Source organism: Myotis brandtii, unplaced genomic scaffold, assembly GCF_000412655.1.
Source record: "Myotis brandtii unplaced genomic scaffold, ASM41265v1 scaffold48, whole genome shotgun sequence".
NCBI classification, from domain to species: Eukaryota; Metazoa; Chordata; class Mammalia; order Chiroptera; family Vespertilionidae; genus Myotis; species Myotis brandtii.
Window position 1 is genome coordinate 5,822,362 of NW_005368341.1, and position 13,413 is coordinate 5,835,774.

Here is a 13,413-nt window from a genome sequence, read left to right on the forward strand (position 1 = left end):
GACTATTAACTACTGTGAGCATAGGGATCCTCAGAAATTTGGATGAGAAATCCTGTAAATTTGCTTCCATATCCTCAGGAGAAGCCAGGAATTGAGAATATTGAATGGAACAAGAAGAAAAGGAGGAGGAAGGGAAGTCACATTCATCAAGAGAAGTCTTTAAAATAACCTCCAAAATATCTTTAATATTTCATGTAAAATACCAGAGTAGATCATTTGTTTTGTATAAATAAAAAGTTAGACTCCCCCAGTCTGGTGGCTCAGTTGGTTGAAACATAGTCCCCTACACCAAAAGGGTTGCAGTCCGATCTCTGTTCAGGGTGTGTATAGGAGGCAAATGATTCATGTTCCCCCCCCCACCACCACCACCAATATCCTTGGGTGAGGATTAGAACAAAGTTAGACTCAGGCCAATATGCCAAAGGAATAGTAATGAACTTTAACACATGTACTGACACTGTGTGAGAAGGGACTGATCTGTCCTGCTCAAAAAAACATAGCTACAACTCTTACACGTGCTTGATGGGGGTGTAAATGGTCTTATCATTTTTGGAAAACGATTTGGCAGTTTCTAATATTTCTAAATATTTTACCCAAGAGTAATACAAGCTGTATGTACACACTAAGCAGCTTTACGCATAATAATCCCAAACTAGAAACAACACAAATGTCCAATAACAGGATATTTGTGGAATATTCACTAATCGGAAGGCTCCTCAGCATTTAAAAGGAACCAAACTACACAGCAAATGGATGTGTCTCAAAAAAAAAAAAAAAGCATCGGAGCAAATGAAGTACAAAATACTACTTGCTTTATGGTTTTATTTGCATGAGATTCAAGAACAGGCAATACCACTCTATGGTGATCAGAAGAGTGGCTGCCTCTGGCCTGAGGATGGAAGGATTGTCTGGAAAACGGTACGATTGAATTTTCCGGGGTGCTGGGAATGTTCTAATTCTTGATTAGAGTGGTGATTACAAAGGTATACATAGTTATGAAAAATTCTTGAAACTACACTTAAGATATATGATGAGCCTTTTATTAAATGTAATGTGGACCTCGATTGAAAAGTGTATGTATGTATACCCGTATAAATGTAAATACACATATACTTCAATTTCTAATCTAACTAAAGGGTATATTATCATGAGCCTCGGCCCAATGAATTTCACACTTTCTCCCTGCCTTTGAAATACGTGGACTTCATGCTTTCAAAGGATAGATTCAGTCTTCGGGGCGATGCTACAAGCTGGAACCTGATTAATTACTTCCCTCTACGTTGTCCATTTCCCATCACTGACACAGAATGCCCCATGTGGTCACTCCCGCTGGACGCCAGAGAAAGTTGGGGAGACAGGTTCAACTTGGAGGGGAATTCCTCTCCCAGCACACACCCTCCAGTGCCAGGATCACCGCCTGCGGGCGTGAATCAGCCGCCCCGCCGGGCTCCCCACAGGCACGCCCCGCCCCGTCCGGGGTCGGGAAGACATTCACCCCTACATAAAGCCCACACCCACCGCCCGGCACACAGGCCTCTGAGCGGCACGCTGCGCGCCCTTCTCCTGCCGGGTACTCTGGGGATCCTCCTCCCGCGGGCTCCACGAACCTGGACACCATGGACCCTCTTTGGACCCTCGGGCTGTTGCTTCTGCCCCTGCTCCTGATGGGAACAGCCGCTCAGGATCCCCTAGGTATCGCCCCATCCAGGACCCCCTCATCCCTCTGGCTTCCTCCAGGCCCAGCTGCCGTGGCAAGGGTGCCCCCCACCGGCTCGCTCCCCTACTTTGCCCAGGTCCCAGCCGCCCCGGTTTGTACTTTCTCTCTCCGTGGAGGCCCCTCTGCGCCCGGGAAACCTCTCCTCCCGGGGAAAGTGGCTGATCTTCCCTGTCCCTCCCGTAGGAAACAACGCGGAGATCTGCCTCCTGCCCCCGGAGGTGGGGCCCTGCCGCGCCCGGATCCCCAATTTTTACTACAGCAGGTACACTCAGAGCTGCCGCCAGTTCATGTACGGGGGCTGCGAGGGCAACGCCAACAACTTCGAAACCCGGGAGGCCTGCGAGGAAGCTTGCTGGCGGATAGAGAGTAAGTTGCGGCAGGCGCAGCCAGCAGGAGCAGCGAGCTCTCCAGGTCCCATTGTCTGAAGGTTAGCCCGAACGCTCTCCAAGACTGAGCAGGGCTCGCTGCTTTGAAGTCATCACAAGTTTGCGACGCGCTGTCTGTCTCCTCATTGGTATGGATCATAATTCCGTGCCTGCGCAGACTCAGGGCAAGATGCCACCTTAGGGCAAAATAATGCCAGGGTGCAATGTATGAGGTGCAGACTGCGTGCTTTTCTGGATTTGTCATTAGTTATACGCCTATAGTTTCTACGCCTCCTTGAGAACACCATTTCCTCCTGTCAATTACCCATCGATCTGAAATACATTTAGTGGGTTTTATTATTTAATTGTGATTTAGCTAATGATAACCTTGCTTTTGTCTCCTCATAGCCAAACATGTCTGTGTGAGCATAAAAGGATATAGTGGAGGTTTGAGATACTGTTTCCTATTTTGATTATGTTTATTCTTCCTGTGAAGGCCTGTTAACAACAGAACATGGGGCTTTGCCGTTCAATGAACGGAGCCAGGGGAAGTGCATATTCCTGTGGATAACTTATTTAACTTCGTGTGTTCTCTGAGAGAACGGTCTTCCTACTGAATTGGGAAGATCACAGCTCAGTCAGGTCTGGAGACACTTAGGTTAAAAAAACAAAAAAGCTAAATAACTGCTTCCTAGAATGGATAGCCTTTGGGGGATTTACTATCCCAGCACTAAATATGATGTCATTCCCCCACCCAGTTGTTTCTGAAAATAGAGTAAAATTTGGAAAGTAATACTGAGAAGGCTAATTTTTGAACTGCTTTTTGTCCTCCTTTTCCTAGAAGTTCCCAAAATCTGCCGTTTGGAAGTCAGTGAGGGGCATTGTGGGGAGTCCCGAGGAGACTACTTCTTCAATCTGAGTTCCATGACATGTGAAAAATTCACGTCTGGTGGGTGCCACCGAAGTGGGAACCAGTTCCCGGATGAAGCTACTTGCAGGGACTTCTGTGTACCAAGGAAACGTAAATAATATTTTTATGATGTTTCTATTTCATTTCTTTATTAAGACATTAGGGTGAAAAACTCAATTCAATGTGAAATTCACATGGTTTGCGTTGTGGCAATTTCATATATAATATGATATCAGTCTTCACACTATTGCCCTCTGAGGAAGTATTATTGCCATTTTACCTATAAGAGTACAAGCTGGGAGAAGTTAATAACTTGCCACATTCTCAGGCCTGCAAAGCAACAAAGCCATGATTCAAGTTTGTGCTTCCTCCTCTGCATTGTTTCTTTAAAACTATTTCTCATCTCTTTGATTTACACATAAAATTACAGTAAGTATTCATTAATGCATGCCATGACCTCAGGTTTGTATGGACTCAATTGTATGCACAAAATAGTTGAATGTATACAGACTTAAGATGGTGAAACTTGAAAATTTCTTTCTAAAGTTTTTGGTTACATTTCTGTATCTTTTAGAAATTGCAAATTGTGGAGCATAAAGAGATCTCTATCCCTCTTTTCTCTCCTCCCCATTTCTTATCTACAGTCCCCTACGCCCACACACAGTCCCTTAAATAATGGGTTACTCTGGCAGCATTTAATATTTGTAGAGAGAGACAATACAGGCATTTTCCTGAGGCACAACAGAGATACATACACGTTGATAAATAAATTCAACCACGGAAAATTTGCGTTGGCAGAGACTTTGATAAATCTCTATAGTTATAATACTGTGTTGAATATGCAAACTCTTGAATTAATGAGGAGATGGTTGTTGCTGATGTTTTCTTAAATTGTTTGTGTAAATGTAAATGTTCTAGTGGCTACCTGGGAATTAGATACATGTATTCATGATTAATAATGGAAGGAGAACTGATAAACACATTGAAAATAAAACTACCAACACAAGAAAGTTTACAAAACATGTCATATATTATCATTTGAAATGCATCCCATTTTTACCTGATCATATCTATTTTTGGGGTTTCATTGCTTTACACAATCAAATGATATAAGGACATAGCTTCAGAAGAAATTCTGTTCAGTTTATCAAAAGATAGAATTAACAAAATACACCATGTAAAGCTTTCTTAAATTCTGAGGCACACTTTTTAAATGATTTAAAATGGTACTTTGGATTCAGCATGAAGCTTCCATGGGATTATATTTTCTCCAGTGACTTTAGTAACCACCACAGCTTATTAATTCCGGTTATCACTGTATTTCTAATTTCATTGTCTTTTGCATAAAGGTCCGTCATATTGCTACAGTCCGAGAGATGAGGGACTATGCTCTGCTAACGTGACTCGCTATCATTTTAATCCAAGACACAATGCCTGCCAGGCCTTCACCTATACTGGCTGTGGAGGGAATGACAATAACTTTGTTAGCATGAAGGACTGCAAACGTGTTTGCATGAAAGGTAGTGAATTTTTCTTATTCAGTTTTTAAACCAACTTTATAAATAACTCATAAGCAAAATTATGTTTTATGTATTTATTTTACTAATAGCATATTGCCATTTCCAGACTACTTCTACATAAATGGCACGTTAGTACTGACCGGTTTTGTGAAAATGCTTATTCTGGCTAGCTAAGAATGTGTTTTAAAGTTATAATGCTATTAACTGAGTGGACAGTACTACTGACTTTGTAATCACTAAAAATAAGATGAGGTCGGTTTGTAAACATATTGGAAATGGTGGTTTATAGTGATTTTTATTTTGTTGACTTTAGCCTTGAGGAAGAAAATAAGTAAGAAGATGCCAAGGTTTTTCTTTCCTGATAGAAGACGGAAACTTCAGAAGAAGTTATATTAACTGTTGTTTTTTTAATGTCATCTGATGAATGCAATTATTGCCTTATATCTGAAGAATAATATGGTAACACGAGTAAATGAATAATTAGTGATTTATTTACCAGTTTTTATTGATCAAAGTTACTTTTTAAAAACTTTGTTCACTTTTATACATAACTAGCTGCTACTCAAATGTGAAACTGTTATTTTTATATTTACCATATAACCATTTTTTATGAGGTTGAAGTCTTGCTCTGCATAAGAAAGCAAATATGACTCACCCAGTTTTGGAGGTTGCTTTTTTGATATTAGATGATGACTGCGACTGAAAAACAAAGACAACATAATCATGTTCTTTTAATTCATATGAACATAAGAAGGACCAGTAAATACATTTTCTTTTACATTTAAAAGTTGGATTATATTTTAGGTCCCAGGTGACAAACTTGCATATTTACCTATAGCTTAAAAAATATTACAAGTGCTATTATTTAGACACTGCTAACTTACTTCCATTTCTGTGGTGTCATTTACAAAATAATAAAATAAATTTTTGACTGAATTAAAGAGCTTGTAAATTTATTAAAATCAGAAATATTCTCAAGGGAAAAAAATTCTCTCTTTGTCTCCCTTTATCTATCTATGCATCCATCTATCCATCCATCCCCACTTGCAGGTTTGTGTTTGTGTATACATATTGATAGATGGCTTTTAATAGTTTTCCTGTTATTACATTATTTCCTAAGACTTAATGGATTGGAGACCACTGCAGTTAAAATTGTTTGACTGTTCAAGGCATTTATTTACATTACACCAGAGACTATGCATGAATTTAATAATTTAAATTCCCACTAATAAATTATTTTTGATAAATCTGATCATTCCAGTTAAACAGTTTTCTCTTTCTCAATAATAAATAGATTTTTTTAGTTCCTACATTTTCTTGGCAATATTAATATGTTTGAAAGTATGCACTTGATGTAGCAAAATTATAAATGCATTTGCCCTTTGTTTAAGCAATCCCTCTTTTGAAAATCAATTCCAGCCCTGGCCAGTGTTCTGAGTGGTTAGAGCATTGGCCTTTGCACTGAAGGGTCACAGGTTAGATCCTGGTCAAGGGCACAATGTATCTGGGTTGCAGGTTGATCCCTGACTCTAGTCAGGGCCCTTGCAGGAGGCAACCAATCAATGTGTCTGTCTCACATCCATATTTCTCTCTTCCTTTCTATCTCTCACATCCCTCCCTCCACTCTCTCTCTTTAAAAAAAAAATGGAAAAAATATCCTCAAGTAAGGATTAACAACAACAACACAATCTATCCTAAAGGTATTATGACAAAAATATAAAATGGTATCTGCCTGAGGACATTCATTAATGCATTTTTTGGGGATAACTGAAAACTGGAAACAAACCAGATGCTTATAAAACAGGGGAATGGTTGAAGAAATGATGGATGAGAAATGAGCAAAATATCTATATAGATATCATTTGATCCTCAGAATACATTAAGAAAAACAGGGTTTAGGACAGGATGTATAAACACACACAAATCACAGAAGATATAAAGATAAAAAAGTGGTTGCCTCTGGGGGAGGGAGGAAACAGGATTAGATAGGTAAGGAGATAAAATGTGTGTGAATAGCCCTGGCTGGTCTGGCTCAATGGAATGAGCATTGCCCCATGGACTGAAGGGTCCCAGGTTAGATTCCAGTCAAGGGCACGTACCTTGGGAGGAAGATTCAGCGACGGCCCTGATCCGGAGGCACAGTCGAATGTGGATGAGCAGGGCATGGCTGCATCCATCTCAGAGATGTCTTCCTCTTTCTTTGTCACTGTCTCCACTTCACAGAGGTCTTCCACTTTCATTGTCTCAGAGACGATCTCACAGATGTCTTTCTTCTTCTTTGTCACTGTCTCCACTTCACAGAGGTCTTCCACCTTCATTGTCTCAGAGACGATCTCACAGATGTTTTCCTCCTTCTTTGTCACTGTCTCCACCTCACAGAGATCTTCCACTTTCATTGTCTCTGTCTCCATCTCACAGAGATCTTCCACTTTCATTGTCTCAGAGACGATCTCACCGATGTCTTTCTTCTTCTTTGTCACTGTCTCCACCTCACAGAGATCTTCCACTTTCATTGTCTCTGTCTCCATCTCACAGAGATCTTCCACTTTCATCTCTGTCTCCATCTCACAGATGCTTTTCTCTTTCTTTGTATCCATGTCCGTCTCACAGATGTTTCTCCCACTCTCTAAAAATCAATGGAGAAATATCCTTGGGTGAGGATTAACAACAACAAGAACAAAATGTATGTGAATGTACATAGCTATATAGTTTTGATCATAGACCAATAAATGTTTTACATAATTAAAACCACAAATTAAAATAAAAAAGAATAAAAGGCATTCCCTCTAAAATTGGAAACAAACCAGTTAATGAACCCAAATGAACACCAAATAGTAGTATAATGACACAAAGGATATATAATTCTTTTCAGTGACTTTTAAACCCAGTATTTTGATTATATATCTTTTGGGGAATACACTCTTAAGGTTCAAGTAAATTCTGAAGAAATTTGAAAATGCATTTAGCAAACTTATCATTATTAGTAATATTGATATTGTTATTTTGAAGCTATTGTATATAGAATACTATGCTATACTATATTTTCTGTTAAAAAATGTATTTACATTTATTTAGAAGTCACAATTTTCAGTGTTAAGAGAAAAAGAGATATAAGTATAAAATTAAGAAATTAAGGGAAAAACCATCAACTTTTAAATTGAAATTACAAATATTAGTATGAATTCAAATTTTTCCCCCCAAAAAATGTTTTTCCACTCTTCCATTGAAAAGTCCTTGAAGGAATGACAGCCCAGCAGCAGTAAATGCACCTACTATCCAGCTTGTGGTCTCTAAATATCATTTTTCACTAAAAGGAAGTAGGGCCAGGGCTCTAGGAGAACCTGCTGAGTCCAGGTCTGGAACGGAGAATAATATGTAAGGTGAATCTGGGCAACCTTATTCCAGAAAGCAAGGGAGCTACCAAGGACTACTAAATCATGTCACACACATACAGAAAAAAAACAAACAACAGGAGAGTAACTAAAATGCGACAATCTGAGCATCAAAACAAATAGCCACCACAACATATAAGTATTTAAATATGAATATAAAATTAGTTCATAATTACACACACACTTCCTTGGTCATTTTTGGAGATTTCTAGGACATTCTCATTACATTGAAAAATGATGAACAGAAAAAATAAAGCATTTATCCTTCTATTTTTTTTATCCTTTAAAAGCTGTACCAAAAGGAAACTATATAGTGTATGAAAGAATGTTACTCATAAAAGAATCTATAATACATGTATTAAAGTGTTATAATATACCCCCAATGAAAGTATGCATCTAGGCAACAATCATCCATGAATGTGGAAAGCATGGCTGGCAGGTTGATGAAGAACAATATTATGGAGGAATCAGAAGAATGCCTCTGAACCCTAAGTAATTATAACATCACTGATCGTGTGCCAACAGACAGTATTGGCTACCTAATGTGAGGTAATATGAAGTGCACACCCCTTCCCATGAAATAATCCTATAGAAAGAGATAAAAAAACAACTGAACCTGAAGTTAAGCTTCTAGATCTTACTATCATATTGTCCGATTATAGGGGACTATTGGGAATAAAGGAGCAAGTTAGAAGAAACCACAAAAAGTCCATCAGCCAAGTTCATAATGTTGGACACTCTATAGGACAAAGAGCTCAGTTTCTCTAACAAACCAATGAAATTTTAAAGAGGAGGAGGAGGAGGAGGCAGTGCTTTTAGAGATAAAAGCAGATGCCATTAAAGGAATTTTAGTTGAATTATGACTGTTTTTGGTGGTTTTTGAAAATGATCATGGCAGAAGGGTCTTGTGTGTGCTCTGGGGTTGTCGGATGAGTGATACAGAGCCTTTGGGATTTGGGGGGTTCCCAGTGATACAGAGAAGCTTGATTGATACCTGCTTCCTAGAATCTCCCTGTACTCAAAGCCCTCCGCTGCAGCTCTCAGTTCAGCATGGGTAGAAAGGAGATGCTTTTGATACAACTATTCTAATACCCCAAACCTCTGCCATTTTATTTTAATGAAGATTATTTCATAAAGCTGTTGTAGGATGTTCTGCCATCAAAGGGAAATGCCTTTTTGCCACCATCAGCTTGGAGACAAGTCATTATTGTGGTTGCATCAGACAGCTTGATTAAAAGGAATGTCTCATTCACCAAAAGACAAAAAAGGAACAAGGTAGCTTTAAATAACACAGTCTTTTATTGAAAAAAAAATTACTCTGGACTACCACTCATGCCTCCTTTATGCACACACATTGTCACATGTTCAACCATAGACTCTGCAATGGAGCCTTCAAGATTGCCTGGCTCACATACCTCCAAGAATAGATGCTATCTCCCCCAGCAGTCTCGTGGACCTTTAGCTAACAATGTTCCCAGTGAGGGGGATGTCTTCAGGGAGTGTACCACAAAAATCAACACCAGGATGTCTATTAGTCCTTCTTTGGGCTTCTTAGGAACTTATGGACTCCATCTAAGTAGCAGGAACTTGTCTTTACAAGTTTCATGTTTCTAGTAAAATATAGGTTTTGTGATATATATAAGGAAAAGTGCAGAGTTGTAGCTTTAAAATATTATTTGTCTATATATTCTGTTATAAACTTAGTGATGGAGGCAAGCAAATGTGGGAATCAGATTCATCCAAAATTATTTCCTCTCCCTTCATTCACCAGTTCAATTAGCTGCCAAGTGTATCAATTCAAGGCTATTTTAATCTTATTTTAGGAAAATTATTCTCCCAAGTTTCCTTCCTATGTTTGCTCTATATCCAACCATACACACTGATGCCAGGGTAATAATTCTGAAAAAAATTTTTATGTGGTTATTCCTCTGTTTAAAACACTTTAGTGGCTTCCTATTGCATCTTCATGTTCCTGTCTAAGCCCTTAGTGTGTCATTTAGGACTTCTTACAAGTAGATCATGACATTCTTCTCTGGATTGATCTGTCTCATTTCACTGTCACCTGTAACCTACAATTCGGTTACACTAAATTATGTTTAGTTTCCAAAGCATGTTATACCACCTGATTGTTCAAATTATGTGCCTGAGAACCATCTGGGGAGCCAGGGACATTGCAGCTCCTATTGCCCCATGCCCACAGGTTTGATTTAGTCGGTTTGAGTTGGTACTCAAATATGTACATTAGGAACAATGGCTACAGATGATTAGGATGGACGCTAGCATCGCACTTTGAGGACAACTGTTTTATGCCTTAGCATAAGGTATTTGTTGCCTTTTTTTTGTCTGAATCACTACCACCCTAAACAATGACTTCCCATGATTGCCACCTCTGGTCCTACAACTTCCATGTCTCTTCTCCATCCCAATTCCCCCCAGTAGGCTTCGATGCAGTTGGGGTAAAACCCTCTTTTTCTTAGGGTAACATTATAGTTCACCAATTGTAGGATCCCAATACACACTCCTGTTTTTTGGATAGTCTTCACATTATTTCCTCAGTTACATGTAAATTGAAATGTATGTGTTTCTTTTCTTTTAGTTTTGCCCAAGATGCAAGTATGGGTAGTTTTATTCTAGCTCATTATTCTGTGCAGTCTTTGGAGTGTATGTGAAGAGATTACTATTTAAGTATCCAAATTACCTAAATTTGAAATCCCAAACGTTACGTTAAAATAATATTTTAAGTTTTAAAAACCATAGATCAAATTTTCTTTTAACTTTGATTTTATATTCGTATTTCTTAATGCATGCAGAATAAAAATTATATGTTGACACTACCTTCAGAGCCTACGCTCCTTAACCCAACGATGCATTTTTAACCTATGTTACCTAGTTCTTGATGCAAATAGAATCTTTAGCAAAGACAAAAATTGCTAGAGTTTTGTAGTTGAGTCTAGCCGTTCCCCGTGAAACTAAAATAGAGTTTAATTTTTTTGCTTAGACGATTCTTTTGATATTGGATACTGAAGAGGTCTATCCACTGTTCTTAGCCATCATCTCCTGGAAAATTTTCGTCTGAATTACAGCACTATAACTCTCATGACAAGTTGATATTCTACATTCTGTTTTAAAGTAGGATCCCACTACACACTCCTGTTTTTTGGATAATTTTCACATTATTTCCTCAGTTACATGTTAATCATTTTTGATAACTTTTACTTGTAAAATACATTTTTTTCACACAGAGGATGTGGCTATAAATTTTAAGAATATATTCTCAGTGTTTTATTTTTTTAAATAAAAACATCATTTTTATTGACAAGTTATATAGCACATCGGACTTCACAGACCAACAGAAATAAGACAGTCTCAAGACACTGCAAACAGATTAATTCTCTTCATCCTCATCCTCTCCCTCAGCACTATCAGCTCCAACTTCCTCATAATCCTTCTCAAGGGCAGCCATGTCCTCACGGGCCTCACAAAACTCTCCTTCCTCCATGCCCTCACCCACGTACCAGTGGACAAAGGCACGCTTGGCATACATCAGGTCAAACTTGTGGTCCAGGCGAGCCCAGGCCTCAGCAACAGCTGTAGTGTTGCTCAGCATACACACAGCTCGCTGTACTCTGGCCAGGTCTCCACCAGGTACCACAGTGGGAGGCTGGTAATTAATGCCAACTTTGAAGCCAGTGGGGCACCAGTCCACAAACTGGATGGTACGTTTGGTCTTGATGGTGGCAATGGCAGCATTGATATCTTTGGGGACCACGTCACCACGGTAAAATAGGCAGCAAGCCATGTATTTACCATAGCGAGGGTTACATTTCAACATCTGGTTAGCTGGCTCAAAACACGCATGGGTGAGCTCTGCTACAGTTAGCTGTTCATGGTAGGCTTTCTCAGCAGAGATGACAGGGGCATATGTAGCCAGAGGGAAGTGGATGCGTGGGTAGGGCACCAGGTTGGTCTGGAATTCAATCAGATCGACATTCAGGGCTCCATCAAACCTGAGAGAAGCAGTGATGGAGGACACAATCTGGCTAATAAGGCGGTTAAGGTTGGTGTAGGTTGGGTGCTCAATATTGAGATTTCTAAGACAGATGTCGTAGATAGCCTCATTGTCAACCATGAAAACACAGTCAGAGTGCTCCAGGGTGGCATGGGTGGTGAAGATGGAGTTGTAGGGCTCAACTACAGCTGTGGAAACCTGGGGGGCTGGATAAATGGAGAACTGCAGCTTGGACTTCTTGCCATAATCAGCAGAGAGATGTTTTATCAGCAGGGAGGTGAACCCAGAACCAGTTCCCCCACCAAAGCTGTGGAAGATCAAGAAGCCCTGAAGACCTGTGCATTGGTCGGCTACTTTCCGAATTTGGTCCAGGACGAGGTCGATGATCTCCCTGCCAATGGTATAGTGTCCACGGGCATAGTTATTGGCAGCATCTTCCTTGCCTGTGATGAGCTGCTCAGGGTGGAAGAGCTGGTGGTAGGTACCAGAACGAACTTCATCAATAACTGTGGGTTCCAGGTCTACAAACACTGTCCTAGGCACATGCTTGCCAGCGCCTGTCTCACTGAAGAAGGTGTTGAAGGAGTTATCTCCCATCCCAATCATCTTGTCACTTGGCATATGGCCATCAGGCTGGATGCCATGTTCCAGGCAGTAGAGCTCCCAGCAGGCACTGCCAACCTGGACACCAGCCTGGCCAATGTGAATGGAGATGCACTCACGCATAACTGAGACTTTTAGGGCTCCGTGGGCCTGGAGGAGGCGAGGGGATGGTAACAAGGACCTCTCACTGGCAGACTACTAAGGAGTCCGGGGGAGAAGTCTCTCAGTCTTTTTCTATTTCTTGAATATATTGCAGCTAGTTGAACGATGGAATATCATCAGTTTAATTATTACCTGCTAAAAAGAAACTTTTGTTTCAAATATAGTCTACAATTTAAGTGAACAAAACAAAGCTATTTATAACTTTTTAACAAATATCCTGCCTAAAATAAAAAGTGGTCGATGTTATTTTCTAAATCAAACTTTTGTATGCAAACGTCATTTCTTAAAACTAATAATCAAGGCTAGCCTAATCTCAAGGTTCAGTGTTATTATGCTTCAAGGACATAATTACCTTTAAAATCAGGCTATTTCTAAATTATTAAATCAATAGTCCTAAAATGTATTAAACATTTAACTACTAAAGCCAGGGATCTTCTTTAAAAAAAAAAAAGATAACTGGTTATTTCTGGCCTTTCTTTTCTAAGGAATTGTATTGATTTTTATAATGAAATCATAGTGCTTTATTTTTCTTTAAAAGTAATTTCTTCACTATTTGGATACATTTATTCTTCAACTGGATTTTAAAAACTGGTTTAAGTTAAAAATAATCCCACCCCATTAATTGGATTTATATAACATATACACTTCCCATAGAATTATCATCTGTAAAGTAAAAAATTTATCAGGAACACAAAGAATACAGGAGGGTCATATTTCTATCTTCTTTATTTTATC

The 13,413-nt window shown here is 39.3% G+C and overlaps 3 protein-coding genes across 3 annotated transcripts in view; 1 reads left to right on the forward strand and 2 right to left on the reverse strand.

Moving 5' to 3' along the window:
- Positions 1-1,403: 1,403 nt before the first annotated feature.
- On the forward strand, positions 1,404-5,453 carry TFPI2 (tissue factor pathway inhibitor 2). The gene is made up of 5 exons (XM_005876080.2): positions 1,404-1,692; positions 1,901-2,083; positions 2,924-3,103; positions 4,342-4,512; positions 4,826-5,453. Exons 1-5 carry the CDS (start codon positions 1,617-1,619, stop codon positions 4,906-4,908), a joined length of 693 nt encoding a protein of 230 aa, XP_005876142.1. The 5' UTR covers positions 1,404-1,616; the 3' UTR covers positions 4,909-5,453.
- The window catches only part of LOC102252718, a 186,061-nt gene continuing 177,811 nt past the window's right edge, over positions 5,164-13,413 (reverse strand). Inside the window, exons 3-4 of the mRNA XM_014547559.1 lie at positions 6,612-7,138; positions 5,164-5,211 (exon numbers count right to left, since the gene is read on the reverse strand). Coding sequence (XP_014403045.1) covers positions 5,164-5,211; positions 6,612-7,109 — 546 coding nt within the window. The 5' untranslated portion in view covers positions 7,110-7,138. The remainder of the gene's footprint in view (positions 5,212-6,611; positions 7,139-13,413) is intronic.
- On the reverse strand, positions 11,275-12,642 carry LOC102255814 (tubulin alpha-1C chain). The gene has a single exon (XM_005876081.2). It carries the CDS (start codon positions 12,637-12,639, stop codon positions 11,290-11,292), a length of 1,350 nt encoding a protein of 449 aa, XP_005876143.1. The 5' UTR covers positions 12,640-12,642; the 3' UTR covers positions 11,275-11,289.

Coding starts and splice junctions, on each gene's coding strand:
- LOC102255814 (XM_005876081.2), bottom strand. CDS start 12,639: ATGCGTGAGTGCATCTCCATTCACATTGGCCAGGCTGGTGTCCAGGTT.
- TFPI2 (XM_005876080.2), top strand. CDS start 1,617: ATGGACCCTCTTTGGACCCTCGGGCTGTTGCTTCTGCCCCTGCTCCTG. Junction 3,104..4,341: donor CTTCTGTGTACCAAGGAAAC/GTAAATAATATT, acceptor TTTTGCATAAAG/GTCCGTCATATTGCTACAGT. Junction 4,513..4,825: donor CAAACGTGTTTGCATGAAAG/GTAGTGAATTTT, acceptor TGTTGACTTTAG/CCTTGAGGAAGAAAATAAGT.